At 49.3% G+C, this 17,787-nt stretch overlaps 1 protein-coding gene across 1 annotated transcript in view; it reads left to right on the forward strand.

Moving 5' to 3' along the window:
• dctn1b (dynactin 1b) overlaps positions 1-17,787 on the forward strand; it is a gene marked incomplete in the record, with an annotated part of 103,850 nt that overhangs the window by 77,304 nt on the left and 8,759 nt on the right. The window contains 6 exon segments of the mRNA XM_029712617.1: positions 2,363-2,529; positions 8,574-8,585; positions 9,052-9,188; positions 10,856-11,042; positions 11,239-11,312; positions 11,672-11,761. Of these exon segments, the coding sequence (XP_029568477.1) occupies positions 2,363-2,529; positions 8,574-8,585; positions 9,052-9,188; positions 10,856-11,042; positions 11,239-11,312; positions 11,672-11,761 (667 nt within the window).

Here is a 17,787-nt window from a genome sequence, read left to right on the forward strand (position 1 = left end):
ACTGTATACCATAGCAGGAGGGGCTACCTCATCACGTGACCGTGACCTACTGTATACCATAGCAGGCGGGGCTACCTCATCACGTGACCATGAGCTACTGTATACCATAGCAGGAGGGACTACCTCATCACGTGACCGTGACCTACTGTATACCATAGCAGGCGGGGCTACCTCATCACGTGACCATGAGCTACTGTATACCATAGCAGGAGGGACTACCTCATCACGTGACCGTGACCTACTGTATACCATAGCAGGCGGGGCTACCTCATCACGTGACCATGAGCTACTGCATACCATAGCAGGCGGGGCTACCTCATCACGTGACCATGAGCTACTGTATACCATAGCAGGCGGGGCTACCTCATCACGTGACCATGAGCTACTGCATACCATAGCAGGCGGGACTACCTCATCACGTGACCGTGACCTACTGTATACCATAGCAGGCGGGGCTACCTCATCCTCATCACGTGACCAGGACCTACTGTATACCATAGCAGGAGGGGCTACCTCATCACGTGACCAGGACCTACTGTATACCATAGCAGGAGGGGCTACCTCATCACGTGACCAGGACCTACTGTATACCATAGCAGGAGGGGCTACCTCATCATGTGACCAGGACCTACTGTATACCATAGCAGGCGGGGCTACCTCATCACGTGACCATGAGCTACTGTATACCATAGCAGGCGGGGCTACCTCATCACGTGACCGTGACCTACTGCATACCATAGCAGGAGGGGCTACCTCATCACGTGACCAGGACCTACTGTATACCATAGCAGGAGGGGCTACCTCATCACGTGACCAGGACCTACTGTATACCATAGCAGGAGGGGCTACCTCATCACGTGACCAGGAGCAGGCGGGGCTACCTCATCCTCATCACGTGACCAGGACCTACTGTATACCATAGCAGGAGGGGCTACCTCATCCTCATCACGTGACCAGGACCTACTGTATACCATAGCAGGAGGGGCTACCTCATCACGTGACCAGGAGCAGGCGGGGCTACCTCATCACGTGACCAGGAGCAGGCAGGGCTACCTCATCACGTGACCAGGAGCAGGAGGGGCTACCTCATCACGTGACCAGGAGCAGGCGGGGCTACCTCATCACGTGACCAGGAGCAGGAGGGGCTACCTCATCACGTGACCAGGAGCAGGAGGGGCTACCTCATCACGTGACCAGGACCTACTGTATACCATAGCAGGAGGGGCTACCTCATCACGTGACCAGGACCTACTGTATACCATAGCAGGCGGGGCTACCTCATCACGTGACCAGGACCTACTGTATACCATAGCAGGAGGGGCTACCTCATCACGTGACCATGAGCTACTGTATACCATAGCAGGAGGGGCTACCTCATCACGTGACCAGGAGCAGGAGGGGCTACCTCATCACGTGACCAGGAGCAGGAGGGGCTACCTCATCACGTGACCAGGAGCAGGAGGGGCTACCTCATCACGTGACCAGGAGCAGGAGGGGCTACCTCATCACGTGACCAGGAGCAGGCGGGGCTACCTCATCACGTGACCAGGAGCAGGAGGGGCTACCTCATCACGTGACCAGGAGCAGGAGGGGCTACCTCATCACGTGACCAGGAGCAGGCGGGGCTACCTCATCACGTGACCAGGAGCAGGAGGGGCTACCTCATCACGTGACCAGGAGCAGGAGGGGCTACCTCATCACGTGACCAGGAGCAGGCGGGGCTACCTCATCACGTGACCAGGAGCAGGCGGGGCTACCTCATCACGTGACCGACTCATGTCTGCTACGTAAACTCTTAGAAAAAGGGTTCCAGTTCTTCGTCTGTCCCCGTAGGAGAACCTATGGACTCTTTTGGGTTCTCCTACGGGAGACTGCCCAGAAACTATTTTAGGTTCTAGCTAGCTCTCTAACCCTGTTCCTGGAGAGATACCCTCCTGTAGGTTTTAACTCCAAAACCTGCAGGAGTGGTATCTCTCCAGGAATAGGGTTGGAGTTAAAACCTCCAGGAGGGTATCTCTCCAGGAACAGGGTTGGAGTTAAAACCTCCAGGAGGGTATCTCTCCAGGAACAGGGTTGGAGTGTAAACCTCCAGGAGGATATCTCTCCAGGAACGGGGTTGGAGTTAAAACCTCCAGGAGGGTATCTCTCCAGGAACAGGGTTGGAGAACCCTGGCATAGAGAGAATATGTAGGATAGTATTGTCATACCCAATATTGCTCCAGTTAATTTTTTGGAATTGGCTGAATTGAAATGGAATTGATCCCAACCCTGGTTATCACCAATTCATCCTTACTATAGAGGGGTCATTGTCAATCATTCTGATCTAGAATCAGTTTATAACAGATGTATATTTCCTCTGTAGGGAGTTTGAGGAGACCATGGATGCGCTGCAGGCTGATATCGACCAATTGGAGTCGGAGAAGGCGGATCTGAAGCAGCGTCTGAACAGCCAATCAAAGATGACCATGGACGGGCTGAGAGGAGCGCCAACGTTGGGCATCGCCTCCGTTGTCACGGGGATGACAGGAGGTTAGTGGGGCATCGCCTCTGTTGTCACGGGGACGACAGGAGGTTAGTGGGGCATCGCCTCTGTTGTCACGGGGACGACAGGAGGTTAGTGGGGCATCGCCTCTGTTGTCACGGGGATGACAGGAGGTTAGTGGGGCATCGCCTCTGTTGTCACGGGGACGACGGGAGGTTAGTGGGGCATCACCTCCGTTGTCACGGGGACGACAGGAGGTTAGTGGGGCATCGCCTCCGTTGTCACGCAGCTGTTGCTTCACCAGGTATCTCTACCTGAAAGTACCTGATCTAAGTGATGGTGAGGAGATATTGAGAGCAGCTGTTGCTTCACCAGGTATCTCTACCTGAAAGTACCTGATCTAAGTGATTGTGAGGAGATATTGAGAGCAGCTGTTGCTTCACCAGGTATCTCTACCTGAAAGTACCTGATCTAAGTGATGGTGAGGAGATATTGAGAGCAGCTGTTGCTTCACCAGGTATCTCTACCTGAAAGTACCTGATCTAAGTGATTGATAGTTGCTATTCAGCAGTCATAGTATTTATTTACTTTGAAGAACTACAAAATAGTGATTTTTGTCAGACAGCAGATCTATAGAGCTTTTTAATTAAATATTAAAGTCAAATTAAACTAAAGTAATATACACAACGACTAAAATAGTTTATTAAAGTAATGCGAATAAATGATGGTTAATTAGTGATAAGCAGTAATGGACTACCATCATGGGACTTTAATTCATTATTCTGTGTTGTTACAGCGTTATACCCACATAATGCATTTCATGTCTAAAATGTTTTATCTGAATCGAAAACCGTGATTAATTTGTGATAATCGAACCGAAACGACCTCATCATGGGACTTTAATTCATGGTTTTATTCTGTATTAAAGTGTTTTAGGGGCAGCAGGTAGCCTAGTGGTTAGAGTGGAGGGGTGGCAGGTAGCCTAGTGGTTAGAGTGTAGGGGAGGCAGGTAGCCTAGTGGTTAGAGTGGAGGGGCGGCAGGTAGCCTAGTGGTTAGAGTGAAGGGGAGGCAGGTAGCCTAGTGGTTAGAGTGTAGGGACGGCAGGTAGCCTAGTGGTTAGAGTGGAGGGGCAGCAGGTAGCCTAGTGGTTAGATTGGAGGGGTGGCAGGTAGCCTAGTGGTTAGAGTGTAGGGGAGGCAGGTAGCCTAGTGGTTAGAGTGGAGGGGCGGCAGGTAGCCTAGTGGTTAGAGTGTAGGGGAGGCAGGTAGCCTAGTGGTTAGAGTGTAGGGGAGGCAGGTAGCCTAGTGGTTAGAGTGTAGGGGCGGCAGGTAGCCTAGTGGTTAGAGTGGAGGGGCGGCAGGTAGCCTAGTGGTTAGAGTGGAGGGGCGGCAGGTAGCCTAGTGGTTAGAGTGGAGGGGCGGCAGGTAGCCTAGTGGTTAGAGTGGAGGGGCGGCAGGTAGCCTAGTGGTTAGAGTGTAGGCGGAGGCAGGTAGCCTAGTGGTTAGAGTGTAGGGGAGGCAGCGTAGCCTAGTGGTTAGAGTGTAGGGGAGGCAGGTAGCCTAGTGGTTAGAGTGTAGGGGAAGCAGGTAGCCTAGTGGTTAGAGTGTAGGGGAGGCAGGTAGCCTAGTGGTTAGAGTGTAGGGGAGGCAGCGTAGCCTAGTGGTTAGAGTGTAGGGGAGGCAGGTAGCCTAGTGGTTAGAGTGTAGGGGAAGCAGGTAGCCTAGTGGTTAGAGTGGAGGGGAGGCAGGTAGCCTAGTGGTTAGAGTGGAGGGACGGCAGGTAGCCTAGTGGTTAGAGTGGAGGGGCGGCAGGTAGCCTAGTGGTTAGAGTGGAGGGGCGGCAGGAAGCCTAGTGGTTAGAGTGGAGGGGCGGCAGGTAGCCTAGTGGTTAGAGTGGAGGGGCAGCAGGTAGCCTAGTGGTTAGAGTGTAGGGGCGGCAGGAAGCCTAGTGGTTAGAGTGTAGGGGCAGCAGGAAGCCTAGTGGTTAGAGTGTAGGGGCGGCAGGAAGCCTAGTGGTTAGAGTGTAGGGGCGGCAGGAAGCCTAGTGGTTAGAGTGTAGAGGAGGCAGGAAGCCTAGTGGTTAGAGTGTAGGGGCAGCAGGAAGCCTAGTGGTTAGAGTGTAGGGGCGGCAGGTAGCCTAGTGGTTAGAGTGTAGGGGCGGCAGGTAGCCTAGTGGTTAGAGTGTAGGGGCGGCAGGTAGCCTAGTGGTTAGAGTGTAGGGGCGGCAGGTAGCCTAGTGGTTAGAGTGGAGGGGCGGCAGGTAGCCTAGTGGTTAGAGTGGAGGGATGGCAGGTAGCCTAGTGGTTAGAGTATAGGGGCGGCAGGTAGCCTAGTGGTTAGAGTGTAGGGGCGGCAGGTAGCCTAGTGGTTAGAGTGGAGGGGCGGCAGGTAGCCTAGTGGTTAGAGTGGAGGGATGGCAGGTAGCCTAGTGGTTAGAGTATAGGGGCGGCAGGTAGCCTAGTGGTTAGAGTGTAGGGGCGGCAGGTAGTCTAGTGGTTAGAGTGGAGGGGCGGCAGGTAGCCTAGTGGTTAGAGTGTAGGGGAGGCAGGAAGCCTAGTGGTTAGAGTGTAGGGGTGGCAGGTAGCCTAGTGGTTAGAGTGTAGGGGCGGCAGGTAGCCTAGTGGTTAGAGTGTAGGGACGGCAGGTAGCCTAGTGGTTAGAGTGGAGGGACGGCAGGTAGCCTAGTGGTTAGAGTGGAGGGGCGGCAGGTAGCCTAGTGGTTAGAGTGGAGGGGCGGCAGGTAGCCTAGTGGTTAGAGTGTAGGGGCGGCAGGAAGCCTAGTGGTTAGAGTGGAGGGGCGGCAGGTAGCCTAGTGGTTAGAGTGGAGGGGCAGCAGGTAGCCTAGTGGTTAGAGTGTAGGGGCGGCAGGAAGCCTAGTGGTTAGAGTGTAGGGGCAGCAGGAAGCCTAGTGGTTAGAGTGTAGGGGCGGCAGGAAGCCTAGTGGTTAGAGTGTAGGGGCAGCAGGAAGCCTAGTGGTTAGAGTGTAGGGGCAGCAGGAAGCCTAGTGGTTAGAGTGTAGGGGCGGCAGGAAGCCTAGTGGTTAAAGTGTAGGGGCGGCAGGAAGCCTAGTGGTTAGAGTGTAGGGGCTGCAGGAAGCCTAGTGGTTAGAGTGGAGGGGCGGCAGGAAGCCTAGTGGTTAGAGTGTAGGGGCAGCAGGAAGCCTAGTGGTTAGAGTGTAGGGGCGGCAGGAAGCCTAGTGGTTAAAGTGTAGGGGAGGCAGGTAGCCTAGTGGTTAGAGTGTAGGGGCGGCAGGAAGCCTAGTGGTTAGAGTGTAGGGGCAGCAGGAAGCCTAGTGGTTAGAGTGTAGGGGAGGCAGGTAGCCTAGTGGTTAGAGTGTAGGGGTGGCAGGTAGCCTAGTGGTTAGAGTGTAGGGGAGGCAGGTAGCCTAGTGGTTAGAGTGTAGGGGCGGCAGGGAGCCTAGTGGTTAGAGTGTAGGGACGGCAGGTAGCCTAGTGGTTAGAGTGGAGGGACGACAGGTAGCCTAGTGGTTAGAGTGGAGGGGCGGCAGGTAGCCTAGTGGTTAGAGTGTAGGGGCGGCAGGTATCCTAGTGGTTAGAGTGGAGGGGCGGCAGGTAGCCTAGTGGTTAGAGTGTAGGGGCGGCAGGTAGCCTAGTGGTTAGAGTGGAGGGGAGGCAGGTAGCCTAGTGGTTAGAGTGTAGGGGAGGCAGGTAGCCTAGTGGTTAGAGTGTAGGGGAGGCAGGTAGCCTAGTGGTTAGAGTGTAGGGGCGGCAGCGTAGCCTAGTGGTTAGAGTGTAGGGGTGGCAGGGGTGGCAGGGTTGCCTAGTGGTTAGACTGTAGGGGAGGCATGTAGCCTAGTGGTTAGAGTGTAGGGGCGGCAGGTAGCCTAGTGGTTAGAGTGTAGGGGCGGCAGGGTAGCCTAGGGGTTAGAGTGTAGGAGCGGCAGGTAGCCTAGTGGTTAGAGTGTAGGGGCGGCAGGTAGCCTAGTGGTTAGAGTGTAGGGGCGGCAGGTAGCCTAGTGGTTAGAGTGGAGGGGCGGCAGGTAGCCTCGTGGTTAGAGTGGAGGGGCGGCAGGTAGCCTAGTGGTTAGAGTGTAGGGGGGGCAGGTAGCCTAGTGGTTAGAGTGGAGGGGAGGCAGGTAGCCTAGTGGTTAGAGTGTAGGGGCGACAGGTAGCCTAGTGGTTAGAGTGGAGGGGAGGCAGGTAGCCTAGTGGTTAGAGTGTAGGGGCGGCAGGTAGCCTAGTGGTTAAAGTGTAGGGGCGGCAGGTAGCCTAGCTGTTAGAGTGTAGGGGCGGCAGGTAGCCTAGTGGTTAGAGTGTAGGGGAGGCAGGTAGCCTAGTGGTTAGAGTGTAGGGGAAGCAGGTAGCCTAGTGGTTAGAGTGTAGGGGAGGCAGGTAGCCTAGTGGTTAGAGTGTAGAGGAGGCAGGTAGCCTAGTGGTTAGAGTGGAGGGACGGCAGGTAGCCTAGTGGTTAGAGTGTAGGGGAAGCAGGTAGCCTAGTGGTTAGAGTGTAGGGGAGGCAGGTAGCCTAGTGGTTAGAGTGTAGAGGAGGCAGGTAGCCTAGTGGTTAGAGTGTAGGGGAGGCAGGTAGCCTAGTGGTTAGAGTGTAGAGGAGGCAGGTAGCCTAGTGGTTAGAGTGGAGGGGAGGCTTGTAGCCTAGTGGTTAGAGTGTAGGGGAAGCAGGTAGCCTAGTGGTTAGAGTGTAGGGGAGGCAGGTAGCCTAGTGGTTAGAGTGTAGAGGAGGCAGGTAGCCTAGTGGTTAGAGTGTAGGGGCGGCAGGTAGCCTAGTGGTTAGAGTGGAGGGGCGGCAGGTAGTCTAGTGGTTAGAGTGGAGGGGTGGCAGGGTAGCCTAGTGGTTAGAGTGTAGAGGCGGCAGGTAGCCTAGTGGTTAGAGTGGAGGGGATGCAGGTAGCCTAGTGGTTAGAGTGTAGGGACGGCAGGTAGCCTAGTGGTTAGAGTGGAGGGGCGGCAGGTAACCTAGTGGTTAGAGTGTAGGGGCGGCAGGTAGCCTAGTGGTTAGAGTGGAGGGGCGGCAGGTAGCCTAGTGGTTAGAGTGGAGGTGCGGCAGGGTAGCCTAGTGGTTAGAGTGGAGGGGCGGCAGGGTAGCCTATTTGTTCTTAACTGACTTGCCTAGTTAAATAAAGATAAAATAAAAATTTCAACTAAAACAATCGAACCTCAATGAGCACTAATCGTTCAGCACTATTCTCTAATTTAGACGTTTGAGAGCACAAGTTAAAAGGCCGTAGAATTTAAATTCTGCATAATTGGTCAGCATTTCATCAACTTCACTGTGGGAAAGGTGACATGTTGATGTGCTTCAGTTTGCTGCCTCCCTCCTCTCCTTATTCACACTCAGATCTGTTATAGACTGACATTGTTATTCACACTCAGATCTGTTATAGACTGACATTGTTATTCACACTCAGATCTGTTATACACTAACACTGTTATTCACACTCAGATCTGTTATAGACTAACACTGTTATTCACACTCAGATGACCTGGTGTTTAAGAAAAGGAATGTCCTTTGGACCCTAACACTGTCACACTCTCTCTCCCTCTCTCCCCTCTTCCTCTCTCTCCCTCTCCCCCCTCTTCCTCGGTCTCTCTCTCTCTCCCCTCTTCCTCTCTCTCCCTCTCCCTCTTCTTCCTCTCTCTCTCTCTCCCCCATCTTCCTCGGTCTCTCCTCCCCCCCCCTCTTCCTCGGTCTCTCCCTCTCCCCCCTCTTCCTCGGTCTCTCCCTCTCCCCCCTCTTCCTCGGTCTCTCCCTCTCCCCCCTCTTCCTCTCTCTCCCTCTCCCCCATCTTCCTCGGTCTCTCCCTCTCCCCCCTCTTCCTCGGTCTCTCCCTCTCCCCCCTCTTCCTCTCTCTCCCTCTCCCCCATCTTCCTCGGTCTCTCCCTCTCCCCCCTCTTCCTCTCTCTCCCTCTCCCCCATCTTCCTCGGTCTCTCCCTCTCCCCCCTCTTCCTCGGTCTCTCCCTCTCTCCCCTCTTCCTCGGTCTCTCCCTCTCCCCCCTCTTCCTCTCTCTTTCCCCTCCTCTTCTTCCTCTCCCCCCTCCCCTTCTTCCCCTCTCTTCCCCCTCCTCTCTCTTTCCTGTCTTCTCTCTCTCTCTCTACCCTTCTAATCTACAGAAGAGCAGAAAGGTATTTGCTGTCACCCTGCATGTTTCTGCTACTCAATAAGCAGAGTCCTTATTGAACACAATTTAGCTGACAGTGTGTTGCTTGTGTGTTTGTGTGTGTGTGTGTGTGTGTGTGTGTGTGTGTGTGTGTGTGTGTGTGTGTGTGTGTGTGTGTGTATTGGCCTGTGTTAATAGTGGTGTGTGTGTGAGTGTGTGTGTGTGTGTGTGTGTGTGTTTGTTTATTGGCCTGTGTTAATAGTGGTGTGTGTGTTTATTGGCCTGTGTTAATAGTGGTGTGTGTGTGTGTGTATTGGCCTGTGTTAATAGTGGTGTGTGTGTTTATTGGCCTGTGTGTGTGTGTGTGTGTGTGTGTGTGTGTGTGTGTGTGTGTGTGTGTGTGTGTGTGTGTGTGTGTGTGTGTGTGTGTGTGTGTGTGTGTGTGTGTATTAGCCCGTGTTAAGTGTGTGTGCCTCTGTGTCTCTCTACAGCGACTATGGCCAGTATGGGTCCCAGTATGGCTCCGGGGTCCGGGGTCCCGGTGATAGACTCTCCTCTCCTGACGCAGCAGATTGAGGCTCAGAGACACAGCATCAAACACCTGAAGAATGAAAACAACAGACTCAAGGTAGGAAAGCCCATAGAGGTAGGAAAGCCCATAGAGGTAGGAAAGCCCATAGAGGTAGGAAAGCCCATAGAGGTAGGAAAGCCCATAGAGGTAGGAAAGCCCACAGAGGTAGGAAAGCCCATAGAGGTAGGAAAGCCCATAGAGGTAGGAAAGCCCATAGAGGTAGGAAAGCCCACAGAGGTAGGAAAGCCCACAGAGGTAGGAAAGCCCATAGAGGTAGGAAAGCCCATAGAGGTAGGAAAGCCCATAGAGGTAGGAAAGCCCATAGAGGTAGGAAAGCCCACAGAGGTAGGAAAGACCATAGAGGTAGATAGAGGACTCATCTTTGTATCTTTGACTGCGCCATCGAGGGCTATCTCCATTTTAAAGTAGTCTTCTTTTGTGTTTGAAAAAAAACGTTAAAGATTTACCGCCACCTGCAGTGCCTGAGTGCCAGTCTGTTTGGTGCTATCATGTCAATGCCTTGTCACTCATTGAAAGGTAGCCTGAGTGCCAGTCAAAATGTTTCAAGGAACAGAATCAAAACCGGGAACGAAAGTGATCTATACTGTTCCGGAACAGAACCATTATTGTTTATTTTAAGGTAAAACGTTTTAATTCAGGTGCCACTCTGCACACACAAGCTTCGTAACGAGATAGCTTCTCTGGTCCAACGTTAAGCCAACTCTGAAGATCAAAGGACATTCTAAGTTCCTGCGTAGAAGCTGCTCTCTCCGTAAGGTATAATTCTGTGAGCCAAACTCAGATAATAATCATCACAAGATGCCCAGCACTTCAAGCCTCCTCTTCCAGCTTCTCTCTTTCTCCCCACCTGAAAAATTTCAGTCGCATCTCGCGCCCTAAACTTGTCTTTTCACCACACGTGTAAACAGCTCACTGAGCTATAGTGTGTCCGCTCCATAGCAAGCTGTTCTATTCACACTGCATAATTAGTAAAGTTATTTCATGTTGAGCTAAATGTAAAAGAAAAGATGATTTCAGAGGTTTAAAAAGGGACAAAAAGGAACAATATAAACTGGTCCTTTTTGGGGGTTTGAAACGGATCAGGACTTATATTTTAGTGGAACGGAACAATAAAAATCATGTTTTTAGAACTAAACGATTGGAAACGATTTTCAGTTTGTTGCGATCATGTCAACTCGGTGAAAGGTAGCCTGAGTGCCACTCCTTCCCCCTCCTCTCCTCCTCTCCATTCTCCTCCCCATTCTCCTTCCCCCTCCCTCTTCCTCCTCCTTCCTTCCCCCCTCCTCCTCCTCCTCTTCCTCCTCCTCCTTCCTTCCTCCCTCCCACTCTCTCCTTAACCCTCCCTCTATCTCCTCCCCCTCCCCCTCTCCTCCTCTCCTCCCTCCTCCTCCTCCTCCTTCCTTCCTCCCTCCCACTCTCTCCTTAACCCTCCCATTATCTCCTCCTCCTCCTCCTCTCCTCCCTCCTCCTCCTCCTCCTCCTCTCCTCCTCCTCCTCCTCTCCCCCTCCTCCTCCTTCCTTCCTCCCTCCCACTCTCTCCTTAACCCTCCCACTATCTCCTCCTCTCCTCCTCCTCCTCTCCTCCCTCCTCCTCCTCTCCCCCTCCTCCTCCTCTTCCTCCTGCTTCCTTCCTCCCTCCCACTCTCTCCTTAACCCTCCCACTATCTCCTCCCCCCTCCCTCCTCCTCCTCCTCCTCCTCCAGGCTGAGAAGATGCGTGCCCAGCTGTCCTCCCTACCACCTCTCCATGTCTCCAAGCTCCCCACTAGAGACGGCTCTTACCCACAGGTGCTCTCTAGCGCCCTCTATCGTAAGACTGACCAATTACTGGACACGCTACTGCAGATGAGTGCCAACGTCAAAGTGGTGGACATCACTGGCAAATCCCCAGGTATGATGGCCCTGCCCCCCCTTCTTGTTCTCTGTTGTACCTGTCGAAGAGTTAGTTCTCAATGACGGAACTGTTTACATAAAGGCCCCCCAAAAAAACTGTCACGAAAGCATATTCATACTCAAAAAAATATATATTTTTTTTTTCTGTAAGTGTAGCAGATTGACGTTGTGTTTTATGTTTTGTTGTTGAGCAGTAACTCCTAGTGCACAGCTGTTGGAACACACAGCCAGACTCCAGTCCCTTAGCAACACTCTGGACAGACTGAAGGTAAACAAACACCTAGGTCTTCAATCCTATCCCCGTTTGTTCACAATTCATCTTTTTAAAGACAATGTTCCCGCGTTCACGAAGAAATACTGCAGATGTCGCCTCAGTTGAAAGTTACCTTTAAATGGTGCATTGTTGACAGGCGCGATCGGATTGAATCCCGACAATACAAAATGTATCCCTGAATGCATGCTGCCTTGGACAGGAGTGGTAGGAAGGAGGGCAGGCAAATGTGTGATTGCAGTATGCTAAATAACTTTTCTACTGATCCCTTCCCTTCTCCCTCTCTCCTCTATAACATCTCCCCTATTTTTTCTCTCTCTCTCCTCTGTCACCTGTTTTCTCTCTCTCTCACACAGGATGAGGTATCAGAACATGTGGTGACCCAGAGACCTGGAGCTAGAGCTTTGTCTGATTTTGCCACGTTCCCCTGCTCCTCCTTCGTCAAGGTAACCGCACACACTCCAGGGTCACCAGCCGTACACACACTCCTGGGTCACCAGCCGTACACACACTCCTGGGTCACCATCCGTACACACACTCCTGGGTCACCAGCCGTACACACACTCCTGGGTCACCATCCGTACACACACTCCTGGGTCACCAGCCACACACACTCCTGGACTAGGAGCAGATCTGTTTGTGCCGTCACCAGCCATACCGTCTTGCCAACTCCTCCTGGTTGTAAAATGGACCCAGATGTGTCCCCATAGGCCAGGTAGTACACTATGTAGGGCAGTGGTCACCAACCGGTCGACTGGTCAATTAGGGCGGTGGTCACCAACCGGTCGACTGGTCAATTAGGGCGGTGGTCACCAACCGGTCGACTGGTCAATTAGGGCGGTGGTCACCAACCGGTCGACTGGTCAATTAGGGCGGTGGTCACCAACCGGTCGACTGGTCAATTAGGGCGGTGTCACCAACCGGTCGACTGGTCAATTAGGGTGATGGTCACCAACCGGTCGACTGGTCAATTAGGGCGGTGGTCACCAACCGGTCGACTGGTCAATTAGGGCGGTGGTCACCAACCGGTCGACTGGTCAATTAGGGCGGTGGTCACCAACCGGTCGACTGGTCAATTAGGGCGGTGGTCACCAACCGGTCGACTGGTCAATTAGGGCGGTGGTCAACAACCGGTCGACTGGTCAATTAGGGCGGTGGTCACCAACCGGTCGACTGGTCAATTAGGGCGGTGGTCACCAACCGGTCGACTGGTCAGTTAGGGCGGTGGTCACCAACCGGTCGACTGGTCAATTAGGGCGGTGGTCACCAACCGGTCGACTGGTCAATTAGGGCGGTGGTCACCAACCGGTCGACTGGTCAATTAGGGCGGTGGTCACCAACCGGTCGACTGGTCAATTAGGGCGGTGGTCACCAACCGGTCGACTGGTCAATTAGGGCGGTGGTCACCAACCGGTCGACTGGTCAATTAGGGCAGTGGTCACCAACCGGTCGACTGGTCAATTAGGGCAGTTGGTACCAACCGGTCGACTGGTCAATTAGGGCAGTGGTTACCAACCGGTCGACTGGTCAATTAGGGCAGTGGTCACCAACAGGTCGACTGGTCAATTAGGGCAGTGGTTACCAACAGGTCGACTGGTCAATTAGGGCAGTGGTGGTTACCAACCGGTCGACTGGTCAATTAGGGCAGTGGTGGTTACCAACCGGTCGACTGGTCAATTAGGGCAGTGGTTACCAACCGGTCGACTGGTCAATTAGGGCAGTGGTCACCAACCGGTCGACTGGTCAATTAGGGCAGTGGTTACCAACAGGTCGACTGGTCAATTAGGGCAGTGGTTACCAACCGGTCGACTGATCAATTAGGGCAGTGGTGGTTACCAACCGGTCGACTGGTCAATTAGGGCAGTGGATACCAACAGGTCGACTGGTCAATTAGGGCGGTGGTAGAAAAGCCAACGATAACATGGCTGTAGAGTGCTATGCTGTGATAATGTATACGGCCAGGCATATAGCCAATATGCTGTGATAATGTATTAGGCCAGGCATATAGCCAATATGCTGTGATAATGTATTAGGCCAGGCATATAGTCAATATGCTGTGATAATGTATTAGGCCAGGCATATAGCCCCTATGCTGTGATAATGTATTAGGCCAGGCATATAGTCAATATGCTGTGATAATGTATTAGGCCAGGCATATAGTCAATATGCTGTGATAATGTATTAGACCAGGCATATCGCCAATATGATAATGTAATGGCCAGGCATATAGCCAATATGCTGTGATAATGTATTAGACCAGGCATATAGTCAATATGCTGTGTTAATGTATTAGGCCAGGCATATCGCCACTATGCTATGATAATGTATTAGACCAGGCATATAGCCAATATGATAATGTATTAGATCAGGCATATAGCCAATATGCTGTGATAATGTATTAGACCAGGCATATCGCCAATATGATAATGTAATGGCCAGGCATATAGCCAATATGCTGTGATAATGTATTAGACCAGGCATATAGCCACTATGCTGTGATAATGTATTAGACCAGGCATTTAGCCAATATGATAATGTATTAGACCAGGCATATAGCCACTATGCTGTGACCAGGCATATAGCCACTATGCTGTGATAATGTATTAGGGCAGGCATATAGTCAATATGCTGTGATAATGTATTAGACCAGGCATATAGCCACTATGCTGTGATAATGTATTAGGGCAGGCATATAGTCAATATGCTGTGATAATGTATTAGACCAGGCATATAGCCAATATGCTGTGATAATGTATTAGACCAGGCATATAGCCAATATGATAATGTATTAGGCCAGGCATATAGCCACTATGCTGTGATAATGTATTACGCCAGGCATATAGTCAATATGCTGTGATAATGTATTAGACCAGGCATATAGCCAATATGCTGTGATAATGTATTAGGCCAGGCATATAGTCAATATGCTGTGATAATGTATTAGACCAGGCATATAGCCACTATGCTGTGATAATGTATTAGACCAGGCAAGTAGCCAATATGATAATGTATTAGGCCAGGCATATAGCCAATATGCTGTGATAATGTATTAGACCAGTCATATAGCCACTATGCTGTGACCAGGCATATAGCCAATATGCTGTGATAATGTATTAGACCTGTCATATAGCCAATATGCTGTGATAATGTATTAGGATATGCATATAGCCACTATTCTGTGATAATGTATTAGACCAGGCATATAGCCACTATGCTGTGATAATGTATTAGACCAGGCAAGTAACCAATATGATAATGTATTAGGCCAGGCATATAGCCAATATGCTGTGATAATGTATTAGACCAGTCATATAGCCACTATGCTGTGACCAGGCATATAGCCAATATGCTGTGATAATGTATTAGACCTGGCATATAGCCAATATGCTGTGATAATGTATTAGGCCATGCATATAGCCACTATGCTGTGATAATGTATTAGACCAGGCATATAGCCACTATGCTGTGATAATGTATTAGACCAGGCATATAGCCAATATGATAATGTATTAGACCAGGCATATAGCCACTATGCTGTGACCAGGCATATAGCCAATATGCTGTGATAATGTATTAGACCTGTCATATAGCCAATATGCTGTGATAATGTATTAGGCCAGGCATATAGCCATTATGCTGTGATAATGTATAAGGCCATTATGCTGTGATAATGTATTAGGCAAGGCATATAGCCACTATGCTGTGATAATGTATAAGGCCAGGCATATAGTCAATATGCTGTGATAATGTATAAGGCCAGGCATATAGCCATTATGCTGTGATAATGTATTAGACCAGGCATATAGCCATTATGCTGTGATAATGTATAAGGCCAGGCATATAGCCACTATCCTGTGATAATGTATAAGGGTAGGCATATAGCCACTATGCTGTGATAATGTATAAGGCCAGGCATATAGCCAATATGCTGTGATAATGTATTAGACCAGGCATATAGCCATTATGCTGTGATAATGTATACGGCCAGACATATAGCCATTATGCTGTGATAATGTATAAGGCCAGGCATATAGTCAATATGCTGTGATAATGTATAAGGCCATTATGCTGTGATAATGTATAAGGCCAGGCATATAGTCAATATGCTGTGATAATGTATTAGGCCAGGCATATAGTCAATATGCTGTGATAATGTATATAGTCATTATGCTGTGATAATGTATAGGGCCACTATGCTGTGATAATGTATAGGACAGGCATATAGCCATTATTCTGTGATAATGTATTAGACCAGGCATATAGCCATTATGCTGTGATAATGTATATAGTCATTATTCTGTGATAATGTATATAGCCATTATGCTGTGATAATGTATATAGCCACTATGCTGTGATAATGTGTATAGTCAATATGCTGTGATAATGTATATAGCCACTATGCTGTGATAATGTATATAGTCAATATGCTGCGATAATGTATATAGCCACTATGCTGTGATAATGTTTAAGGCCAGGCATATAGCCACTATGCTGTGATAATGTATAAGGCCATTATGCTGTGATAATGTATAAGGCGATTATACTGTGATCATGTATAACGCCATTATGCTGTGATAATGTATAAGGCCACTATGCTGTGATAATGTATAAGGCCATTATGCTGTGATAATGTATAAGGCCACTATTCTGTGATAATGTATAAGTCATTATGCTGTGATAATGTATAAGGCCTCTATGCTGTGATAATGTATAAGGCCACTATGCAGTGATAATGTATATAGCCATTATGCTGTGATAATGTATAAGGCCACTATGCTGTGATAATGTATATAGTCATTATGCTGTGATAATGTATAAGGCCAGGCATATAGCCATTATGCTGTGATAATGTATAAGGCCAGGCATATAGCCACTATGCTGTGATAATGTATATAGTCAATATGCTGTGATAATGTATAAGGCCAATATGCTGTGATAATGTATTAGGCTAGGCATATAGTCAATATGCTGTGATAATGTATTAGGCCAGGCATATAGCCCCTATGCTGTGATAATGTATTAGGCAAGGCATATAGTCAATATGCTGTGATAATGTATTAGACCAGGCATATCGCCAATATGATAATGTAATGGCCAGGCATATAGCCAATATGCTGTGATAATGTATTAGACCAGGCATATAGTCAATGTGCTGTGTTAATGTATTAGGCCAGGCATATCGCCACTATGCTGTGATAATGTATTAGACGAGGCATATAGCCAATATGATAATGTATACGGCCAGGCATTTAGCCAATATGCTGTGATAATGTATTAGACCAGTCATATAGCCAATATGCTGTGATAATGTATTAGACCAGGCATTTAGCCAATATGATAATGTATTAGACCAGGCATATAGCCACTATGCTGTGACCAGGCATATAGCCACTATGCTGTGATAATGTATTAGGCCAGGCATATAGTCAATATGCTGTGATAATGTATTAGACAAGGCATATAGCCACTATGCTCTGATAATGTATTAGGCCAGGCATATAGTCAATATGCTGTGATAATGTATTAGACCAGGCATATAGCCAATATGCTGTGATAATGTATTAGACCAGGCATATAGCCAATATGATAATGTATTAGGCAAGGCATATAGCCATTATGCTGTGATAATGTATTAGGCCAGGCATATAGCCATTATGCTGTGATAATGTATTAAACCAGGCATATAGCCACTATGCTGTGATAATGTATTAGACCAGGCATATAGCCACTATGCCCTGATAATGTATTACGCCAGGCATATAGTCAATATGCTGTGATAATGTATAAGGCCAGGCATATTGCCAATATTCTGTGATAATGTATTAGGCCAGGCATATAGTCAATATTCTGTGATAATGTATTAGGCCAGGCATATAGACAATATTCTGTGATAATGTATTAGGCCAGGCATATAGTCAATATGCTGTGATAATGTATTAGACCAGGCATATAGCCATTATGCTGTGATAATGTATAAGGCCAGGCATATAGTCAATATGCTGTGATAATGTATTAGGCCAGGCATATAGTCAATATGCTGTGATAATGTATTAGACCAGGCATATCGCCAATATGATAATGTAATGGCCAGAAATATAGCCAATATGCTGTGATAATGTATTAGACCAGGCATATAGTCAATATGCTGTGTTAATGTATTAGGCCAGGCATATCGCCACTATGCTGTGATAATGTATTAGACCAGGCATATAGCCAATATGATAATGTATTAGATCAGGCATATAGCCAATATGCTGTGATAATGTATTAGACCAGGAATATCGCCAATATGATAATGTAATGGCCAGGCATATAGCCAATATGCTGTGATAATGTATTAGACCAGGCATATAGCCACTATGCTGTGATAATGTATTAGACCAGGCATTTAGCCAATATGATAATGTATTAGACCAGGCATATAGCCACTATGCTGTGACCAGGCATATAGCCACTATGCTGTGATAATGTA

The sequence above is a fragment of the Salmo trutta genome, chromosome 25 (assembly GCF_901001165.1).
Source record: "Salmo trutta chromosome 25, fSalTru1.1, whole genome shotgun sequence".
Taxonomy (NCBI): Eukaryota; Metazoa; Chordata; class Actinopteri; order Salmoniformes; family Salmonidae; genus Salmo; species Salmo trutta.